At 43.3% G+C, this 21,585-nt stretch overlaps 2 protein-coding genes and 1 long non-coding RNA gene across 4 annotated transcripts in view; 1 reads left to right on the top strand and 2 right to left on the bottom strand.

Annotated features, from left to right (window-relative positions):
* Positions 1 to 1,641: 1,641 nt before the first annotated feature.
* Positions 1,642 to 9,635, bottom strand: hmgcs1 (3-hydroxy-3-methylglutaryl-CoA synthase 1 (soluble)). Of its 2 annotated transcripts, none has more exons than XM_076029228.1 (10): positions 9,478 to 9,635; positions 7,751 to 8,200; positions 7,439 to 7,564; positions 6,975 to 7,139; positions 6,173 to 6,341; positions 5,532 to 5,702; positions 4,644 to 4,750; positions 4,348 to 4,473; positions 4,066 to 4,223; positions 1,642 to 3,485 (listed from the first exon to the last, which is right to left on the bottom strand). In XM_076029228.1, exons 2-10 carry the CDS (start codon positions 8,196 to 8,198, stop codon positions 3,408 to 3,410), a joined length of 1,548 nt encoding a protein of 515 aa, XP_075885343.1. In that variant the 5' UTR covers positions 8,199 to 8,200; positions 9,478 to 9,635; the 3' UTR covers positions 1,642 to 3,407. The 2 variants fall into 2 exon arrangements, with proteins under 2 accessions (XP_075885343.1, XP_075885341.1); XM_076029226.1 differs by lacking the exon at positions 9,478 to 9,635 and adding an exon at positions 8,777 to 8,931.
* Positions 1,642 to 21,585, bottom strand: part of LOC142890305 (uncharacterized) — a 51,787-nt gene continuing 31,843 nt past the window's right edge. The window contains exon 2 of the long non-coding RNA XR_012927058.1: positions 1,642 to 2,396. This is a non-coding gene — a long non-coding RNA (uncharacterized LOC142890305). The remainder of the gene's footprint in view (positions 2,397 to 21,585) is intronic.
* reep5 (receptor accessory protein 5) lies at positions 15,639 to 21,559 on the top strand. The gene is made up of 5 exons (XM_076029229.1): positions 15,639 to 15,849; positions 16,180 to 16,273; positions 18,874 to 19,012; positions 20,854 to 21,022; positions 21,183 to 21,559. Exons 1-5 carry the CDS (start codon positions 15,732 to 15,734, stop codon positions 21,230 to 21,232), a joined length of 570 nt encoding a protein of 189 aa, XP_075885344.1. The 5' UTR covers positions 15,639 to 15,731; the 3' UTR covers positions 21,233 to 21,559.

Here is a 21,585-nt window from a genome sequence, read left to right as displayed (position 1 = left end):
AACAACCAACTCTGTACAATTTAAAACAAAAAAACCTATACAGAAGTAAAGCTCGGTTTTTACAATTCGTACGTATTTCTCGTAAGGCTTCTTAAAGATGCACACATCTCCACATCAGCTGTCCCAACCACTGTGCGCACAAATCTTCAAGTGAACAGCGACAGCAGATTGTGTCTCAATATTTGGTCTTTGCCGAAAGCACAAATGTTGAAATCGAGATAAACAGGAAAAAAACCCAAAAAACACAAGGAATTTGCTTACACAAGGTCCAAGTGTGTACTAAGACTGCAAACTGTGAGACACAGAATGACACTTCTACAAACTTCCTTTATAATTCCATTCGACAGAAACAACACTGTAGAGCCAGATTGTGGTTCATCTCTTCTGTGCAAAAGAAGCAACTTGACAAATTAGAACCAATTGCTTTGTGGATGTATGAACGTAAGAACATTTTTAAATGTTTTTTTTTTTGTAGTATGCTTCTTCCCAAAAACCTTACGTGCTCCACCTGGACATTCATCCAACGAGGCCTCCTGACATGTAGAACTGCATTGAATGAAACAGCCAGAAAACAAAATGTTTAGTCCAAGAATCCATCACCGAGCTTCACTATGAAGAGGAATGCTCTTGTGTACTTCATTGGTACAAATATACACAGGCTGTTTATTTTCATTACTGCAGATGGTAATAATAATAGTAATAATAACACTGAAAATTACAGAACTATTATTATATTTGTAGAGAAAAGCAAACATGGATTTGAACTTGCTCATAACTTCAGCAGCCATCCAACCAACTCCATGTCATTTCTTTACCCGAGCAATTATCTTCATATGCACACGTTTTTCTGGACCTATGGGTCCATCGTCTCGTAGGAAATAATTTCATACCGACTTCACTCTGGTTGAGTGGAGCAGCTGGAATGTTGCTGTACCTGGTTTGGATGGCGTGCAAAGCCATTATCAGCACATTTCTGCAGCCTGCGTCAATTTTCATGTGTCATGTATGTGTTTTGCAACTCTTCCGTATTAGTCCTAAATATAAATAATAATAATAATAATAATAATAATACTAAAAAAACAAACACTAGGGAGGCATGTCCAATGTACTGACCGGTAGGTCCTGTGTACTTGATCAACTTGCCGTCTTAATCTTGAAAAACTAAAAAAAAAACACTGCTTCATTCCCAGCATACCTCCCCATGATAACAATAGTCTTACTGGTCTAGGACTGTTTGCTGCAGGTGACCAGGTCATCACATGGAAGGTCTTTCAGAGCAAACGTATTGAATTTAGCGCTGCTCAGATACACTAGCAGGGAAACAAGATGGGTGAAGAAACTCCTGGTGCCCATCATAGTGTTAGTAGACCATTACATAGAACTGATAACACCACAGTTAAGCACACGGAACAATTGAGCACTACTGCAGCACTTGTTGCTACCAAATTTATCTCAAGTACCTGATTATTTATTCATTATTCATTTATTGTAGGTCCGCTTATGTCCGAGTCATTAAATAGCACAGTAGAAAATCTACAGGTAGAAACTACATATAATTACAACTACAGCAAAGAGCCAAATCAAATATTGGTGGTGGGCAGAAGAACATTTTGAATTTTGAATGTCGAGAGTGCTCCCCCCCCCCCCCGATATGTGAAGAACATTCATGAGATAAAACGGTTTAAAAGACACTTTGATGTGGACCCTGAGGAGAACGAGGTACTGGAAAAATACAAGTGTGGTGGCAACTGCTTTGACAGAGAGGAGCTGATGAAAAGATGACTTCATGCTAAAACATGAACATTTGTACTTTTGAGACAGAGGGGGTGATTTTATTTAACAAAAGAAAAAAAAATGGCTTAAATTACTGCATGACGGTGATTCTGAAAATTCTGAAAATGGCTCTAAATTTCTAACAAGATCTCATTAGTGTGTCAGAGGAAAATGCATCCAGCAACGACTTTTTGCTGCAGAAATGTAAGTCGAGCTCTACAAGCTCCACGTCGGTGGCGCGAGAGACCACTGCAGCACCATGGCCAGTTTACTGACTTTGTTGCAAGTAAACTCCCAACACAGACAAGCTTAAAACGAAGGCGGGTATTTTTAGTCGTCGAGTAGATAATTACTTGTGCACTACTTTAGCAAAAAAAAAAAAAAACTTCTGCATTGTTTAAAACATGCAGCCTCGCATCTAAACCGTGAAATTACTTAAAATTAGATGCCGATTATCATAAATAAAAAGAAAATAAGATTATTATTATTGCAAATCTCCTGGACACATTCTTAAATGTAAGATTAAAACCAGAGGAACAGAGCTCCAACGGTCGATCATAATTCAACGGCTGGCTGAAGTCGACTGTGTACGCTAGCAGTCAACAGTTTGGCCACACCTCGTTCTTCTTGATCTTGACTGCTTTCTACACCGTAGATTCACACTGAAGACATCAAATATATGAGCAAGATATGAGGATTAATGTGTCAAAAGGAAAAAATGTTAAATACCTAAATATGTGATGTTCTATATATATATTTTATATGAAAGGTGGCTATACTAGATCATCTAAAATATAAAAGTTGTTTTGCGTTATTTCCCACTTTTCTGTTGAGTACATATTCCTCGTGTTCATTCATAGTTTTGATGCCTTGAGTGACCACCTGCAATGTCAATAGTCATGAAAATGAGAGAAAAGCCGTTACATCAGAAGCATGTGGCCAAACTTTTGACTGCTGGTCTAAATGTAAATCAACACGTGGGCTCTATGTTCTACGAAAGCCGTCACTCTGGTTTCAGTTTTACTTGATTCATTACAGTGGAGGTTAAGGGGGGGGGTATAAGAAAAAAAGAAAAAAGGAAAACCTTGTGGAGGTCCCGAGCACGAGCAGCAGAGTTGCAGCGTAAGCGTCTGCTCCAAGCGGAGACCTCCTCTGATACATTACACAGTCGTTACGATTCTCTATCTTCCCTTAATCAGCAGGAAGTCGGAGGCCAAATTAAGTCAGTTTCCTCTTCCTGCCACTGGCGGGCCAGCTGCCAGGAGGAAGGCTGCTTCTTTTAACTTCATGTCGGTGAAAAAACTTGTAGTTGGGAGCGCCCGTCGCCTACGACCGCCCATTTTCACATGAAAAACGCGTCAAATAAAAGTGAAAACTGAAGAATTGAACGATTGCAAATAAACAAAACCAAACATGTTATGATAAAAACAGAGTCTGTGGTTCAAATATAGATGAATTATTTAACATTATTACACGTGGACACCCGGTGGATGATGGCGAGTTGCTCCAATGGTTGGACCAGGTGGGTTTCAACCGTGGGAAACTGTCGTCTCCTGCTGGTCTCCGGACCTAAAGTGTTGGATGGCGACTGCAGCGATTGTAAGATACCTCCTGGAGGTAAAGTTGGGAGGAGCTCAGTTGCTGACGGCAGCCTCGGGGACAGCAGTGGCTGCTGGGATGCGAGGCATCTTCTTAACAGGACTGGGGATGTGCTGGAGGAAAGGAAAAAAAAACACACAAGAGTGTGTTATTATACAGGAACAGTATAGAAATAGGAAGTTAGATTTAATTATGTATTTATATAAAAAAAAAAACATTCTCAACTCCTATTTTAAAAGCTCAAATGTATGAAAGAGTATTAGGACCAGAAGAAGAAGAGCATATATTGCTGGAAGGAGATTTTTTTGAAGTTTCTATTTCAAGTCTTAAGTTGAAATTTTGTGAATAAAGTCGAAGTAAACGGGAAACTGGCGAGAGCGAAAGTACTCCACTCGGCTTGTGCGCAGAGCCCCACCACTTTATTCTCGACCTTTCGACTTTATTCTCGAGTAATCACGAAATTCCCACTTAAATCTCAAAATTTCGACTTCATTCTAAAAATTTCCACTTTATTCACAAAATTTCGACTTCATTCACAAAATTTCCACTTTATTCACAAAATTTCGACTTTCTTTTCAAAATGGAAACTTGATTAAAAAAAAATGCCTTTCTTAATATTTTCTTTCTCTTCTTGTGGCCCTAATTATCTTCCTCTCAAACGGGATGTTTGTGCATTATGTGACCTTGTCGTACCTCCATGGCCGTGGTGGAGTGAACGAGCTGTGGCTCCGCTGGCAGCTCACTGTCCAGGGGTCTCCGGGCGTACTCCCTGCGGTGCTTCTCGTCCACTCGGGTCAGGTACCACGTTCCCGGGAAGAGGTCGTCGGCGGAGCCCCGAGGGCGGTAGTTGGCTGTGCACAAGCAGTTTCTATTTTATCTATAAAGCACTTGCCAGGACAACTACCATCATATATCACATCTCTGTTACACTTCAACTCTGGTTCTTTTTCCCCACGCAGTGACAGTCAAGCATACCTAAGTGGTGCGTTTCCTCTCGCAGCTTCATGTTCTCGGAGAAGATGGCGGGCGACACCTTCCTCCTGGAGTCCAGCCGCTGTCTTATGTCGCTGAGGCTGCACACAAGCTTGTCGAGAGCGGAACCTGGAGAAGACAAAGAACCATGAACGAGGATGGAAACAGAAGAAGAAGAAGAAGAAGAGAAAACAATCTTGTATCGTCATGATTTTTACTTCTTCTTTTAAAAAGAAGGAGAAAAAGAAGAAGTCTTCTATCAGTACTGATAACTCCCACAGGGTGAGTGAGTGTCTCACCAGGTGTGTGGTCCTGCGTTACTCTGACGGAATACAGAGTAGCAGCAGAGCCTGAGCCATAGGAGAAAAGTCCAACCCTCTGGCCGGCTAACTGTGAGGTTGTGTGTCTGCAACACAGAGAGGATTGAAAAATTATTGACTCACATTTACACTCACATTTTTTCCCCTCATTTTTGTTTTTGTTTCAACATCAAATGTAAAACACTAAAACTGTATTTCAACAACCTTTCAAAAACCCGAAAAAACACAAAATTATAAGGGGGAATAAACATGAGCATAGAATCCATTCAGCTACTTGTTGGGATCATCTTAAGTTCAAGCAAACTTGCAAAAGCCGTATAAGGGCGCCGCCGTCGCTGCAGACGTGCAAACAACATCACTAAGTGACTTTTTCGTTTTTTCCTGCTTTCGGCTTTGCGGCGATTAATTCTGGCAAATCTGCTTCCCGCGGACGCGACTTAGTTCTATGCAAAATAAAAACGATTTTCTAAAATTTCGACAAAGCACAGTCGTCCCGCAAGATTTGACAAGGATTTTGTTTGCTTTCATTTGTTTACGTTTGTTTGCTTGTCAACAATGGTTGTTCTGTTTTTTTCTTTGATGACTTGTAGAAAATGTTCCGTCTACTCCTCCTCCGTCCAATCATAACACGCCGTGAACTGGTCACGTGACCCCGGACGTCACGTCCACTGACGTGCCAATGCCAAAAAAGTGTTTCCATGACACCTTTGCGATATTCCTCTGTACGGATACGTGTGAAACACCTCCTCATGAGAGCCTCAAAACCTTTCAGCCACACTTGAGGTTTTTCCAAGTGGAGCTGCTTCCATCATCAGTTTTTTATTGCCATATTTAGGTTGTAATGGAAAGGCAGCTAGTGATACATACTGTGCAAGAAGAGACGCCAGGCATCCGTAGACAGAGGGGGTGTACATGTTTCCGTTCTGGTTGGACACCAGCAGCGAGCACTTAGTCTTCTTCTCAAACAGATCAGTGCTGGCCTTCATGAAGGCCTTCTCCACGTCACGGTCGAAGTAGGTTTCCTCCAGCCGAATATCTCTGCAGGACACAGACGAGCGCAATCAGCGATTCTTAGGGCAAGACGCCGTTTTTGATGCAGATAAATCAGAAATGTAAATGAGACATCACAGCAACACGTGGCTTCCACAACAGCAGTCATGCGCTGAGCAAATTATCTCGCCTGGAGGAGTAGAACACAATACAGTGCTGAGATTCTTTGCATTTTTTTTTTTTTTTTTTTTTTTTTTACACGTGTTTTACATGCTGAATTCAGCTGGAAAAACCTATAAATTTTGACTCAGTTTCTGGGAACTGGTGGTGAGTCGTTGCTTTTAAGTGGCTGAGGCAGCATGAATCACCTCCACAGTTCTAGAGCTGCTGGTTACTCGCAGACCAGACCATCTAAAACCCCACAAAAGCTCCCTCTGTGCCGTGTCCTCACATGGCAAATCTCACAACAGTGTGTTTTCTGATGACGAGTGCGACGGTGAGATCACTGAAGGTCGTACCTGAAGGCGTCGAGGCCTGTGAACGCTCCCGTCTCAGTGTTGGGACTCGGGTGGGCCAGGAAGTCGTTGAGCATCAGTCTGGCCAACGACTTCTGCACCAGCTTGCAGTACGGCGAGTGGAAGACCAGGAAGCCAAAGTCGTCCAGACAGAAGCGCTTGTCTGAGCTCTCTGTCGAAATTGAGAAAAGGGACCGAAAATCAGGCTGGATTTTAATTTTTTTTAACATGATTTGAACATTTAATCCAGAATTTATTGGGAACATGTGAAATTATTTTTTTCCAAACGTAACATAAAGGTATTTTCAAATAGTTTTTAAATGTCGATAAGCAGAACATAAAACGTGTTCATCTGCTGAACGTGTCTCATCAGTTGTGTTGCTTCCATAATGTAAAAATTGCATTATTTGTCAGTTCATGCCTGGTTTTCCTCTCCCACCTCTGAACACAACATTACCTTGTTTGCAGTGCCAGGATTATGTTGCTCCTAATTGGTTTAAAATAATTTTTAATAGCCTTACGTTCAGATATGGTTAGAGCACGTAGAGTAATGGTCAGCTGAACCAAAGCAACCTTCTTAGTATAATTAGTTAATAAGTTAACCGGTAAGTTAGCTCATTGCCAGCTACAAGTGCTGCCATCAGCAGCGGCAACCATTCAACAAGAACATATAAGAAATGAAAAGATGTTGACGTTTGTGCACAATCTACTGGTATTTGTCGAAAACAATCTGACTCGTCGGTGACGTCCTACTTCCGTAAATGGAGACGCATTAAACTTTTACGGACCAGGGGTATTGGCTTACCTCTTTGCCACTGCGCGTGGATCTTCTTTCTGTACACAGAGTAGCAGCGGTCCAGAGCACTCAGGTAACACTCTATGGACAGCTTGCCATCCACTACTGGGTACTCGGACATCAGATCTGGCTTGTAGAAGTCATAGGCGTGTTCCATGTGAGTTCCTCGCAAACCTGCGGCAAAACAACAACAGTGATTATTGACGGCGGTACGATTCCCGACAAGCCCTAGCAAGTCGTCTGTGAACCGCTCAATTGCTGAAAAGCACAGATGTCAAAGAGGACCAATGAACAAACAAACAAAAACAGTTCCTTTGGGTTGTGAGAATGCAAATTTTGCTGCTAATCAGATCAACCTTCAGCCGCCTACAGAGTGACGAGCCAACAGTGGGATGATGATGGGATCAAGTGATTAAACCGGGGGTGAAAGTGCAGACTGACAAAGCGGCAACGCAGTCGCTGCTTCAACTCACCTCGTTCAAAAGCGAGCGGTGCGTTAGGCCCGACCAGCATCGCCACCGCACCGGCGCCCCCTGTGGGTCGGGCACTTCCTGTGGCATAGACGGCGATGTCCCCAGCGACCACCAAAGCGTAACGACCTGGACAAAGGAGAGATGGCATGAACGCCGACCCTGAATATGGATTCACCACATTTAGAGTCGTCCGACCCCCTCGGACCAATAGGGCCACAGCTTCAGGCAGAGGACGGAGAGACGGTTTGCACGCAGGAATTGATCTCAGATCAAATAATAATAATATGACAAATGACCCAAAGGCCAACTCACCATCCCATGAACTGGACTCCACCCAGTTGACGGCGTTGAAGAGGGCGGCCGTGCCTCCATAGCAGGCGTTGGTGGTGTCGATGCCCTCCACGTCCGTGTTGCCAGAGTCCTCAAACAGCTGCATGATGACCGTCTTGACCGACTTGGACTTGTCGATGATGGTCTCGGTGCCGACCTCCAGGCGCCCGATGCTGTCGTAGGACAGGCTGTTCCTCTCCATCAGCCTCTGGACGACCGTCAGGCACAGCGAGTTGATGTCCTCACAGTCCGAGCAGAAGCCCATGCGTGCCTGGCCCAGGCCGATGGTGTATTTACCAGCCGGCACGCCGTCAAACTGCTCCAGCTCGGCCTGGTCCACGTACTGTGACGGGAAGTAGAGCTCCATGGCAATGATGCCCACATCTTTAGGCCACGGGCCCATGCAGCTGATTGAGGCTGATCCAGGCATCCCTGCAGGAATTGAAGAAAATGTGTTTTAATATTCAACTTAGTATTATTATGGATGATCATGTCTGGAAAAGCGTACAGTGGATGAGTAAATGTAGGTAAACAAGCAAGAATAGTCACTCATCAACCACCACGTGAGGAGGTTTGACTAATACACCACTATGGAGCAACTCTAACTTGGGATCAACAACACTGGTACCACAGTTCAGTGGCCGCGGGTCATCACGGACGAAAACTACAGCCGCCAGAATAAAACTTCGCTGTGAGAGAGAAACACGCAGCGCAGCTTTTAAACCGCACACGTGACGATTGCATTCTATTTGAGTGCCCCCCTCGCAGTTATTTACGTAGTTTCGAGTGAAGTATACGAGAAGGTTACAGAGAGCACAAGTCCAGTAGCATGCTAAGCTTTGTTAAACAACACGTTCGGGACTTAATGTCGACAGATGCGGAGTCCTCTGTTGAAATACTGTAAGTGGGCACTCCAACGGAAGACGAAACGTTGACTTGGACTTCTTCGCGATTGAGAGAAACAGACGAGCGGGACCATCGCACCGCTGCTAACGCCGGCCGGCTAACCTTGGCTCGTGAAGACGGCAACATCTCCAGAGGGCATTCTGATCTGATCTGCTTACTGTGCGAAACAACTCCACTATTGTAAAACCACGGGTTCGACAACACTAGCTGCTGTAATCCTGAGACACCAAGGTTTGCAACACGACACGTTGCTATGGCTGAACTGTCTTCGGGGGAGATCAGATACAAATACAACGGGGAGTAAAAGTAGGTGAAAGGGCGAAGGGTTTAACGTTAAGTGGTTTATGTCCAGTAACGTTTAGAACTCAAATCTGTTATGCGGTATTGTTGCACTTTAGATTGCTTAGCTGACCAGCGAATCTTTTTTTTTATTTTTTATTTTTTTTGCCTTTGAATAATTAAATAGAGGAATTTAAGCACACCTACCCAAGATCTAAATCAATGGTCATCATATCACTCGCTATTGCTAGGTTATTACCCGGACATAATTTGGGGCGGACCAGTGTCCGTCCGCAATTATGTCCGAAATCCACAACAACTACAAACTAGCTAACTAACTGTCTGATGTGTTGTTAAATCCCTGTTCCTGGTGAGTTGAAGGTTCTGGCTCCGCAAAGTAACCTCGCGTATTGAAACTTAGCTCATCGTTGAGAATTTTTAACACTCGTGGCAAACCAGGAGGAACCAAAAACGTTTTGAAAATCTCTTTTGGAAAGAAAAAAAATTCTGTACGCTTCGCTTACCTGCTTGAGAAGTTGCGGAGGCAAACGTTATTTGCTATGAAGCCCACGAAACTCTCCGTCACCTCGATGTAAGTGTATTTATATACGACGATGGGGGATCCAGCGGAGTCATGAACACACGAGCACCTGAGCGCATCTCCAATCACCTTCCACGATGCGCACACGGCCCTACCCAGCGCTGCGCGTCCCCAGCCAATCGGAGTTTCGGATTAACGACCACGCGCCGGAACCGCCGCACTCGTCCAATGGTGTGAGATGTACGATGGTCTGGTGAGTCAGAGGCCGCCAATGAGATCGGGGGAGTCCTTCCTGGCGCGGCAAACGCCGCAGTGGGCTGCTTGCTTGTGCGACGTGGTGCGCACCCAAAGAGTTGTTGTTATTACAAAAGGTTGTTCGTCGGGAAAGAAGTTAGTACAAGTATAACTGTTGGAAACACATTCTTTTTCAAATATGTTATAAATTGCTGCATTATAGTTATTTAAAGGTCTAAATATAGGTCATATAATCCACCGAACTGCCCTGTAAATGTTTTTTCAGTTGACGGTTGTTACTATTATTATTATTATTATCATCATCATTAATATTAATATCATTAAAGCTGCATAGAAACCCATTACCTAATCTGATTGTTTTTCCTTAGTATAGTGATTGTGCACTTGTTTATTTCACAACCACATTTAAATCACAAGTTAATTAAACAATGTGTCAGTATTATGTGAATATCTTGTTTGTTTCCTTCTTAGTCTATATATATATTTTTTTTTATCAATATAATATCCATTCTTTTCTACTGTATTGTTCCTGTAATATGCACATTTCCTCAATTTGGGATTAATAAAGGCTTCTTCTTCTTCAAAGTAGTATTTGAAAACTCCATAAGATCATGTTACCAAACCAATCTTTCACTCCATGATAGTTTCTGTTTTTCCCCCAAAACTTAGATTATTTATTAAAGGATTAAAAAAAAAAAGTGTTTTATAAATGTTGTGTACTTGTGAAAAGAAAACTCATTAGGAGGGAAATCATCTTTGTGAGGTCTTTTGTAAAGCCCTGCGTGGGGTTAACGATGTTCACGTAAAAATGAAAACGACGCACAAAGAAAAGTGCACTGTACTAGAACCAGCGACCTAGATTAGTGAGTTTGCTCTTGGCTTTGTGTCTGGTCTTATCAGGATCACTAAAAATGAACAAAATGCATTCTTCTATGTTTGTCTGATGCATAAACTTTTATCTGTCTGCGTAATTTTAGTATTTCTATGTACCAGTTCAGATGAGATAAGTGAAAATGCTTTGTGAATAAATTCAGCAACCTACTAACTAATCTCTCTCTCTCTAACCCCCCCCCCCCCCCTCTTCCCCGTCCCACAGTGTGTGTGTGTGTGTGTGAGAGAGAGAGAGAGAGAGAGAGAGGGAGAGAGTCCCCCCTCTGAGAACTATTTAACCCTGGTGTGACACAATAAGCTAAGGGCTATAAAGCCCACTGTCTATTTTATATTCTATTGTATTACCTTATTGCTTACATGTCTTTTCAGTCCACTGTCTTACAGCTCTGAGATCTTTTTCTTTACTCTATTGTATTTTGGCTTACTTAGTTTTTAGCTCCAGTGAATGCTTCCTTGTGAGGAGCCTCCACAGTGGGTGAGGCGTCATCATCCTGGGGACGCCTCTCTCTCTCTCTTTCGCTGTCTCTCTCTCTCTGTCTCTCTCTCTCTCTCTCGATGTTAATTTTTGTAAAGCACCCTGGATTGCGTTTTTTTTTTTAGTATTTAAGGTGCTATACATATAAACTATGACTGATTGAGTGGATGTTAAGTGAAGGCGTACAGGAGTTACCATTTTCAAGACAACTTTGGAATAAATATATTTGACAGTGAGCAAATTCCATGTGATTTTGGAGAGGGGGAACTGTAGAGAAGAAAATCTGCAGTTTTCAACTGTTGTACTTACTATTGTACTAATGGCAGTAAACCTTTCTTCTTTTTTCTTTTTTAAATCTGGAAAAAATATTTATCCACCAGTGGAGGGCGCTAGAGATCAATTGTGACCTGAAGGGGAAAGAAGAACTTTTATTTGTTCATATTTAAAATAAATTTATTGAAAAGGAGAACTAACAAACCAGGTGTGGCAAATATTGACCTTCCTCGGCCGGGAGCGTGGGTGTTTTCTGTGGCCAGAACTTCTTTTTCTTTGCACACACACAAAAGAGAGAGAGAGAGAGAGAGAGAGAGAGAGAGATAGAGAGAGAGAGAGAGAGAGAGAGAGAGAGAGAGAGAGAGAGAGAGAGAGATGTTGTGGCTATAAACATAATAGTTTTAAACATCTCTCTAAAGAGGTTTGAAGATTTCAAAATTATGTTCACTATATACAAATACAAATGAGAGCAGTTTATGTTATTAGGTCTATGTAATTATCGTTCATACGTGACTTTGAACTCCATTTTTACACCCTCAACATTTTCTGATCTTCACTGAATTTTGCAGTCAGGTCAGAGCTGGCGAAAAACTCTCTTGATTGAAGAGAAAATGGCAAAATTTGTCTCTCTATTTATTGTAATATTTTTTAATTGCCTAATTTGGGAGTGTATATATAATCTTCTGTAGATCCAATTTTGACTAAAAGATTCTTCTCTCTATTAAAATTGAATTCAATTGAATTCAATTCACTTACCTGTTTGCTGCTTCCTGTTGATCTCAGATGTGGGAAATTCCAAATGCTCGGAAGATGGAAATGCACGGAAATTCGACAGACTCTGAAAGTGACCCAAGAGTTTTCACGTAGCTCTGCAAGTAAGAAAAAGTATCTCTGAAATCTGCAGGACAGGTTTCAATTGTTATGACAAGCAGTATTACACCTCTTCAATTCAAAATACCAGTTGACTCGTCGGAGGTCTCAAACCGCCAACCTTGGGATTTGAAGCACTTCACTCTTATGCAGTGATGATCTGTTAGGCCACTTTAAAAAAGCCTTCTGTTGGCAAAGTTATTCTTCGGAAGTCTTGCGTTTGAGGATCCACTAGGGTGCAGTTGACAGGTGCTTCACCCCATGTTTGTGTTTTTCCTGATTTTCAGATATGTCGAGATTTTGCGTTCTCCCACTCTGTCTCATGCTAAACTATGACAGGACGGTGATTTCAGTCAGTTGGGGTTCAGGGTTTGAGCTGGGGTTGGTTAAAAAAATAGCAACAAAAAAAAAACAGCTTTGTTTGAGAATTGAACCTACAACTTCATGCACCACAGTCAGGCTTCCTCCAGCCAGAGCTATCTGTCCTGAGGAGATGTTGTTTCATTTTCTTGCCCTTCTCTCTCACCTTGACTTTAAATCAGAGATATTTTTTTCAAAGTGTAGACCAGGATTTGACACACTCACACACACAAATAAAAAATAAAATAAAACAAAAGACAAGTCACCAAAATAAAAGATTCTTCAAGTCATTTCCTAATAACTTATGAATCATGTTTAAATCAAAAAGATCAAACTATATAGTCATATATAACATAAAGGTCACTGTATCGTATAATAAAACTGTCTATGGTCATGGGTTTATCATAAGCAGAAGGCCAACCTATGATCTCCATCGTCATCAGGTCAGCAAGGTGGTTGGTTAGCTCAGTAGGTTAAACCTCTGTCTTTGGTGTGTGAGCTGTAGGTTCGAATCCCAGTTGATAAGTTGAGATTTTACATTCCACATCTCTGTGTCATGCTAAACTATGACAAGACAATGATTTTTGGGTTTTTTTTTTTTTGGGGGGGGCAGATTGAAGTATGTTTTTTTGCCCCCTGAAAAAAAAAATGACACACTGTTGTATGATGATTTTTTTTTTTTTTTTTTTTTTTACATTTTTCGATATGTGCACATTTTGCATTCTATAAGATTCTGCAATCAAAATCAGCCTGCTCTTGTACCGTCTGTTACACACATATGCCATTGTAGATTGAACCAATCCCACGTGTCTAAAGTGCTCCCAGACAGAGTAAAGAATACAAGTAAAGCGCACAGCCGCACTGTAAATATTTGCATTTGATGCCAGCAGTTTTTTTTTTCTCTCCTTTTTTTCTTTTTGCAATGTCATCAAAGCCAAGAAGGGTGTGGCTGCAGATGGCAGCAGTGCTGGCTGCCTTCGCCCTGCTCTTTGCCTCGCAGGATGGTTTCACCTGTCACATGCTCACTGAACTCACTGCAGTCTGCAGTGATGTCGGTTCCATGTAAAAACCGACACACTTCACAAGGTGCCAGAGTGTCGGAGGGGAAAATTGTCTTATTTTATGCGAGACTGTGCGGTTTGATGGAGCGCCTGTGAGACTGAACTGCGGGCAAAGCGCTTCACAGCTTGGCATTACACCACGTTTAACAGCCTGCAGTTGTAATGTCATTGCGAGAGCTGCCCCGCTTCCATGTAATTTCACAGTAATAGATGACTAACTGGGAGATGAGATAGATAGATAGATAGATAGATAGATAGATAGATAGATAGATAGATAGATAGATAGATAGATTGACTGATTGTCTGTAAGTGAATTTACAATACCGTAAATAAAATAAAAAGTTTGTTGTAGCAGCAGAGAGGTTGGACAAACCAGAAGGAAAAAAAAAAAGTTTAAAATTACAGCAGGCAATGTGTCAAGCAGCACATTGGAAACTCAATTGGACTAAATCTAAATAATCTGTCAATATGATTTAGATAAATATATTCATAAATATCTTGTTTTTTCTTTGTTAGTCTATGGATATTATTATTTTATTTCTTTGTTTACTTTTATATTCATATAATTTTCCTTCTTTTGCACTGTATTGTTGCTGTGATTATGCACGTTTCCCCATTGTGAGATTAATAACGGCTTCTTCTTCTTCCTCCTCCTATTCTTCTTCCTCTTCTTCTTCCTTTTCTTCTTTTTTTCAATATGCTGCAAAGATATAAACTCATGCACTTTTGAACAGTGAGAAAATCTATTTTGAAAATCATTGGCTTCACTTTATGAATAATGATTTACATCATGTGCAGCTTTTCCTATCTATTTACATGTGCATGTAAATGTATGTAAATCCCTAAATGTTGTAAAATGGGGTTAATGTGCAACGCTTGGATCTTCTTTGTTCTTCTTCTCTTGTTGGCGACTCTACCTGCATAGATTTGACCAGCTGGCGTCTCTGTGGGCAAAGTGGGCATCAGTAATTTCACATTTCCTCTGTAATATCTAATATTCCTCTGAATGTAATATAATTCTGATATGGCAGAGGGTGGGGCTGTCAAAGTCACTTACTTACTTTATACTAAGGTGCTGCTTGTCTATCTGCGCATAACACATAGTGAATAGTCCAGGTCAGAGTTGCAGTGCATGTGTCATAAGCATCGCATCAGCCAACGAGGGCAATAATGACTCACTGTCTCGCTAAAGAAAATGGTCATTGTGAAAGAAACCGTCAATCAAAACACGTATATTCAGCAGCTAACCTTTGACCTTTGACCTCAACTCATCTGTCTCAGCTTATTAGGTGCCACTTTTTCACAAATACATTTTGACTGAAATATTTGCAATGTGTGTGTGTGTGTGTGTGTGTGTGGGTGGGTGGGGGAGGGGGGTATTATTTCTTGTCAAAATAATCGCTGATAGTGTTTGAACCAAGGGTGGGGAAACCTTTTGACTTGTGGGCCACAATGGGCTCTGAAATTTGACACGGGGGGCCTGGTTTTCTCATAGGAGAAAAAAAAAATGTGTCATGGGATATGTAGAAAACATTGTGCTTTGTCAATTCAGTCATGAAAAAAAAGTGTTATAACAAAATATCTGTGTTAGGAACCTAACAGTATTCAGCTCTTTGTATTTTCCCAATGTGGGATCAATAAAGTACATCTATCTACAATATCTTTCTATCTATCTATCTATCTATCTATCTATCTGTAATTTCTTTTTGTTTGGCGGGCCAGCTTAGAAAGCTTAACGGGCCGCATATGGCCTCCGGGCTGTAGTTTGCCCATGCCTGCTTCAAACGCACTGAGCAGTGGTTTGTATTCTGCCTCACTAAGAGCCTTCTAAAACTTTTTCTTGTTATTTTCTTCATCTTAAACGCCGTCAACCCTCTTTTATTTTGGAAGGCCGTGCCGGAAGATGCGGGGTGGTGGCGGTGGTGGTACTACCACTACTACTACCGCTGCGCTCTGAAAGTGCAGGCGTGTCGCAGTTGGATTGATTCGGGCTTGGTCTCTTGGCTGTTTCGTAACTCGACCGCCGCACCGTTAAGAGAAGGAAGCGCGGCCATGGCGCAGGCTCTGAAAGAACGCTTTGACAACTTCCTGAAGGAGAAGAGTCTCTTGACAGACCTGCTGGCCAAGGTCGAGGCCAGGACCGGGGTGAACAGGACCTACATCGCACTGGGTGAGCGAGTGAGTGATAGAATGAGTGAATGAGTGAGTGAGTGGGTTCCGAGGGCGAGGCGATGGAAAGTAGAGGAAACAAAGAACCAAAGAGCATCTCACACACATGAACACGCACACGCACTCGTACGTAGACGTACGTACGTAGACACGCACAAATATTTGAAATTATTTGTTATTTGCAAAATATTTTATTTCATTTTGTATTTTTTGTGTATTCGGAGTGTACCATCTTGAAGTCTGTCGCGATCTTTGAATCATTCGCCGCGGATGTATTTGGTGTCTTTGGTTCTATTTTAACGCTGCCTTGCCAATCTGTGTTGCGTTCAAGGTGTCATCGCGTTCGTGGCGATCTACTTGGTGATCGGCTACGGCGCCTCGCTGCTGTGTAACCTCATCGGCTTCCTGTACCCAGCCTACATATCGTAAGTATTCTTAGAGCAAGAGGGGAGAGAGAGAGAGGCCACACACACACACACACACACACACACACACACACACACACACACACACACGCACACGCACACGTATGTAATTATAAAGATGTTGTTTGCAGCCAACAAGCCATGCCAGGCCCCTCGGTGTCATCCGAGGCCATCAGACACACACACACACACACACAGACACACACACACACACACAGGCACACGTACACAACTATCTAACTAACCAGAATGATCCACATCTGTTTCCTGGCAATCTTGTGATCGTTTCATGCGTCTAGAAGCGACTCTTGACTCTTGCAGTGAACAAAGTCTCGCTGTTCTCGCTTTGGTTTCACTGGACTGTCAGATTAGAGAGAGAGGGAGGGAGGGATTGGTGGGTTGTTGTTTTGTGACCATGCCACCCAATTAAATTACACAACCAGCCATGAAGAAACAGTTACACAATCTCCAATCTCTTTTTATTTTATTTCTATTTTTCAAAGAGATTCAGCACCTGCAGTAATAACACTGACTTGTGTTATTACTGCAGCAATTAGGTTCTGTGGCCTTTATGGCCTCGTGCACAGGGTGGAGCGGTAACCTTACAGCAGGAGCCGGAGCAGCAGCAGATGCATGGAGTGTTGTGGCTTGGGATATGTAGAAAACATGTGGTTTAATGTCATTTGAAAATGAACCAAAGCAAAGTTACAATCAAATCAGTGTCTTTGAAGCCCCACAGTGTGCAGCTCTTTATTGAAATGACTCTTAATACACTGAAAAAATGGATGGAACACAGCTATTTAATGAGTTACTAACTATTAATAACATTTCCTCTAGTTTGGCAGGCCCGGATAGAGAAGTTTAACGGGCCACATATGGCCCCCGGGCCTGGCTGGGTTAATGACGCAAGAAATGCCAGTGAAGTTCAGTGGAACAGCACCGACGGTTAGAACGGTGTTGTCCCGCTGGCATAATAAAGGTGTTTCGCCTCACAAACACTGATGCTTTACTACTTGTCCAAACCTGTTTGTTGTTTTTTTGCAGCTCAACCGTGGTGAATCTCACACAAGCACCAAAGGCGCATATAACACATCTATTAATGAATTCTGCGTAGTAGCCCGAGCGGCTCCTCGGTGTCCCTGAGTGAAATGAAGTGCACTTGTTTGTTGCTGTGAAGCACCAAATCGCCCGAGTGACCGAACGAAAGAAGTTGTCGAGACTTACAAAGTAGCCGTGTCACACGTTTTTAAGCTGAGCCGTTGTAACGGAAAACGGCTTGAAGAAAGTAACACTTCAAATGCAAATACCTCAAGTCAGCCTGTCAAAACAGAGGTCACGGCCGCGTGTTGACAGAGAGGAGCGGCTTTTCTCTCTCTTTTCCTCTTGGTGAGCGACAACACGACTCCACATTGTACCATCGCCGACATCGGATGTGTACTTTTTAATCGCAGACTCCGAACATCTCCGGAAAAATGCGTTTTTTTTTCCTCCTCGTTTCCGAGCCCTGTTGACTGGGTGCAGTGCAGTGCAGTGCCATTGCAGTGCAGGCTAGAGGTCAGTCCAGGTGTGGGCAAACTATGACCAACTGACATTAAAGCAACACACTCCAACCATCTGTCACATTTTACAACCTATTGTGGCCCATCAGTCAAGAGTTTGCCCACCCCTTGTGTTAGTGACTGCGGGTGACAACATGGACAAGTTAAAGTGACTTATGGCTGCAGAACGTGGGTGTGGAAGTGACCTTTCGAACCAGTCGATCCGACACGTCCAGGCAGCAGGTGGCTCCGAAGGCGGTGGCCCACCTTCTTTTGGAGTCTGCTTAAAGTTCGGCCTCGCTGGATGGCAATTTTTCTCAGTAGCTACCGTAGGAGAGTGTGATTGATGAGTTAGAAATAGAAAATATATGTATATAAAAAAATTGAACAAAATTTAATAAAAGTAAAATTAAAATAAAATAAAATGTAAAATAAAAATAAAACAAAAAACGTTTTAAGACATCTGTTATAAGTAATCAGTTACATAAAAACATCAGTCCGAAGGTTTTTTTGGTTTTATTTCTACATCATTTGGAGAGGTTGATGCTCGGATCACATTTATTTGTCTAGTTATTGTTTTTTTTTTTTTTTAAAAACAAACATTTTTGTTCATTCGTTGAAAACACTTTTTGCGCTACTTCCGCGTTTTCTTCCAACACACAATCAGCCATTGCATCATCACGAGGGTTTGTGTTCACCCCTCCCCTAATCCCCCCCCTCCGACCACAGCGTCCTGTTGCTGTGGCATACAGCGGTTTTCTGTCGCCAGGCAACAAGACTCACGATTGCGTTTCCGCGGCAGAAGTTGCAGCCGTGTTTGCAGGACGTGGTCGCACTGCCGCAAGACTCTCAACAGGGGGAGATAGAGTCTGTTTACTGTTCGTGTTTGGGTAGGTGAAAAGAAGAAGAAGAAGAAGAAGAAGAAGTGACGTAGCGCGATGGAAAAAGAAAGCGAGTGACAATAGCAGTTGTGTTGCCCTAGAAAAGGAGATTTTTTTTTTTTTGACCTTGGGCGCCACAGGGGTCAAATGTGTGCTGCTTCTCTCCCCACTTTCTATACAGTATCAAAGCCATTGAAAGTGCCACCAAAGATGACGACACCAAGTGGCTGACCTACTGGGTGGTGTACGGGGTGTTCAGCGTGGCCGAGTTCTTCGCCGACATCTTCCTCTCCTGGTTCCCCTTCTACTACATTGGAAAGGTAACCCGCCGTCTTTCTGTTCCTCCCCATTGTCGGCCGACAAGCGCGAGGAAGAAGATTATTATTAGCAGTTTTCTTTTTGAAACAGACAGACAATTTCTTAACTATCTCCAATCTTAAATTTTGACTATTTCGAAATGTTATTTTCGTACCTCGACGTGTTTCGAACGGCAGCTCCCGTCCTCCTCCTCAGAAGGTCACCTGGATGGTTGGTGCTGTGTGACCCATTTAGATTTGGCTGGTAGCTGTGAAACATGTCAAGGTACAAAAATAACATCTCAAAATAGTCTGTTGTGTGCCTGTTATAAAAGAGAAATGTTTGTATATATCTTACAAAGACGCGGTGGTGAACCTCATTCAGTGATTGAGCAGTGCAGGAAGAGGTGAGCAGGGTGAGTGACACCCACTCTGACAGGTGCGACTCCAGGAAGTGCGAAGCTGTCAGCGGGTCGTGGGTGGAGTGCGAAGAGCTGCTGATGATTAAAGAAAAACAACAAGAAACAAACGAAAAAATAGCGCTGAGAGGTTCTTCGGCAACACAAGGGACACGTGGCTTTATCCAAGCACACTGTTGAAGAGCTGAACTCTGGCCCGGTTCGTAGTACTAGTACACACACTCAGGTACTGGTACAACAGCACACCTGGAAGTGTCACCATGTCATCCACTGCGCTACATGGTTGATGTTTTAAGGTACAGCGTGTGAAATACCGCCATCTGGTGGACAGATTTTAGATTGCAGCACTCATTCGCTCGTCCTCCCTCTCCCTTGCTTGCCAGTGAACTACACCTGGATACCTCGTCCACCGTCTTCTTCGTTGGTTTATTTGAGGACGCCAGCGTTCACGCTGAATATGAAATGTACTGTCAGGCAGCTGGATTGCCCACACCAGGCTTCCTTAGAAATATGGTGGTGCAAGATGGCAGCTAACTGGGAGCACTGGGACCCCTTTTGATCTCTGGATATTCTGATATATATATGAGAACCGTTCTAATGGAAGGAAAACCAAATGACTCATACTGTACTGCGAGTATACACTCTTATTAATATATTTATGGGCAGTATATTAAGCTTTTACTGATATAAAAATCGCAAATCAGGCCAAATTTTAGTAGAAGAAAGTCGAAGGAGAAGAATAAAGTTTTTTTCAATTCAACACAAAACACCAGCCGTAGTAATGGAGTCATGGATCATGATTGACTGAGACGCCCTTTTCCTCTTTGTTCAGTGCTTTTGTCCAGCTCAGTGCCTACAACCACCTATTGTATTGGATTGTGTACATAAAGTATGCAAAGTGTTTCCTGGGTACCGATCAATTTTATGGACGTGAAAGCTGACCAACAGGGGTGGAGGCCGCTATTGTGCACATGCACAGGAGTGCCTGATGTGGAAACAGGATCGTGTTAGTTCTGAGGATGACCCAGCTCCTCACCCTGTCCCTGAGGATGACCCAGCTCCTCACCCTGTCCCTCAGGGTGACCCAGCTCCTCACCCTGTCCCTGAGGGTGACCCAGCTCCTCACCCCATACCTAAGGGTGACCCCGAGATACTTGAACTCCTCCACCTGAGGCAGGGTCTGTCCACTGAACCGGAGAGGGCAAGCCAGCTTCTTTGTCTTTGTAATACCAAAGACTATAAAAATGGTAGCCATTGCCTCCCTGCTTGGACCTCAGTATTCGGGGTTGGACCACCCAATGATTCCTGGTCGCGGCACCGCTGCTGCCCTCCACTCCCTCAGGGGATGGTGGACCAAATGCAGAGGACAAACTTCAACAATCATTGGGACTAACTTTAATGCTCTTCTCTCTCTCTCTCTCTCTCCCCCCCCCCCTCCCTCCCAAGTGTGCCTTCCTGGTATGGTGCATGGCCCCCACCCCCTCCAACGGCTCCGTCCTGATCTACACCCGCATCGTGAGGCCCTTCTTCCTCAAGAACGAAGCCAAGATCGACGACGTGGTGAAGAACATCAAGGACAAGGCGTCCGAGGCCGCCGACAAGTTCAAGGACGAAGGTGAGACTTGACGTTGTTTGAAATGAGGTCCTTTGTCCAGAATTCTGAACCATCCCTATAAGACATTTCCAACTGCTCCTGTAGCTCTTATTATTCATTCATTTCTATCTGACCAAACAAATGAAGATGTGTGACACTGGTCCTGTTCTGTCGTCCACAGCCAAGAAAGCCACGGCCAACATCATGTTCGAGGAGAAGAAGAGCTCCTAAGCCGGCGGTTCCCCTGGTTCCCCCGGCGCTCGGACTCGCCTCAGGAGCTCAGCACAGATTGTTGCCTCGCTCGTCTCGCAGGAGTTTACGTGTACAAAACCCTCGTCGTCGTCGTCGCCGCAATCCGGCTGGTATTTTGATGTCTCGCGCGTCAAGCGTACGCATTCAACGTTTCTTCAACTCGGTTTACATATTTAACTTTGCCTTGTCAGGGGAGAGGGCGTATGGGGGGGGGGGGGGAGGGCGAGGGTGAGGGTGAGGGATCACGAAGGTCACTGTCACCCTGATAAATCCTGAAGAACCAAATAAAGACAAAACCTGCTGAAACGTCTTGTGCTTTTTATTTTATCTCG

Source organism: Nelusetta ayraudi, unplaced genomic scaffold, assembly GCF_046127955.1.
Source record: "Nelusetta ayraudi isolate G7.1 ecotype Tasmania unplaced genomic scaffold, CSIRO-AGI_Nayr_v1 ptg000026l, whole genome shotgun sequence".
NCBI lineage: Eukaryota > Metazoa > Chordata > Actinopteri > Tetraodontiformes > Monacanthidae > Nelusetta > Nelusetta ayraudi.
The sequence above is the reverse complement of the archived record's forward strand: the minus strand, read 5'-3'. Positions and strand labels throughout refer to the sequence as shown.

Excerpts from the sequence above, each read along its gene's own strand:
- hmgcs1 (XM_076029226.1), bottom strand. The coding sequence starts at position 8,813 with ATGCCCTCTGGAGATGTTGCCGTCTTCACGAGCCAAG. Across the intron at positions 6,342-6,974 it reads CCACGCGCAGTGGCAAAGAG|AGAGCTCAGACAAGCGCTTC; the intron begins GTAAGCCAATAC and ends CAATTTCGACAG. Across the intron at positions 3,486-4,065 it reads ACTCCACCACGGCCATGGAG|CACATCCCCAGTCCTGTTAA; the intron begins GTACGACAAGGT and ends CCTTTCCTCCAG.
- reep5 (XM_076029229.1), top strand. The coding sequence starts at position 15,732 with ATGGCGCAGGCTCTGAAAGAACGCTTTGACAACTTCCTGAAGGAGAAG. Across the intron at positions 15,850-16,179 it reads CAGGACCTACATCGCACTGG|GTGTCATCGCGTTCGTGGCG; the intron begins GTGAGCGAGTGA and ends GTTGCGTTCAAG. Across the intron at positions 16,274-18,873 it reads CTGTACCCAGCCTACATATC|TATCAAAGCCATTGAAAGTG; the intron begins GTAAGTATTCTT and ends CTTTCTATACAG.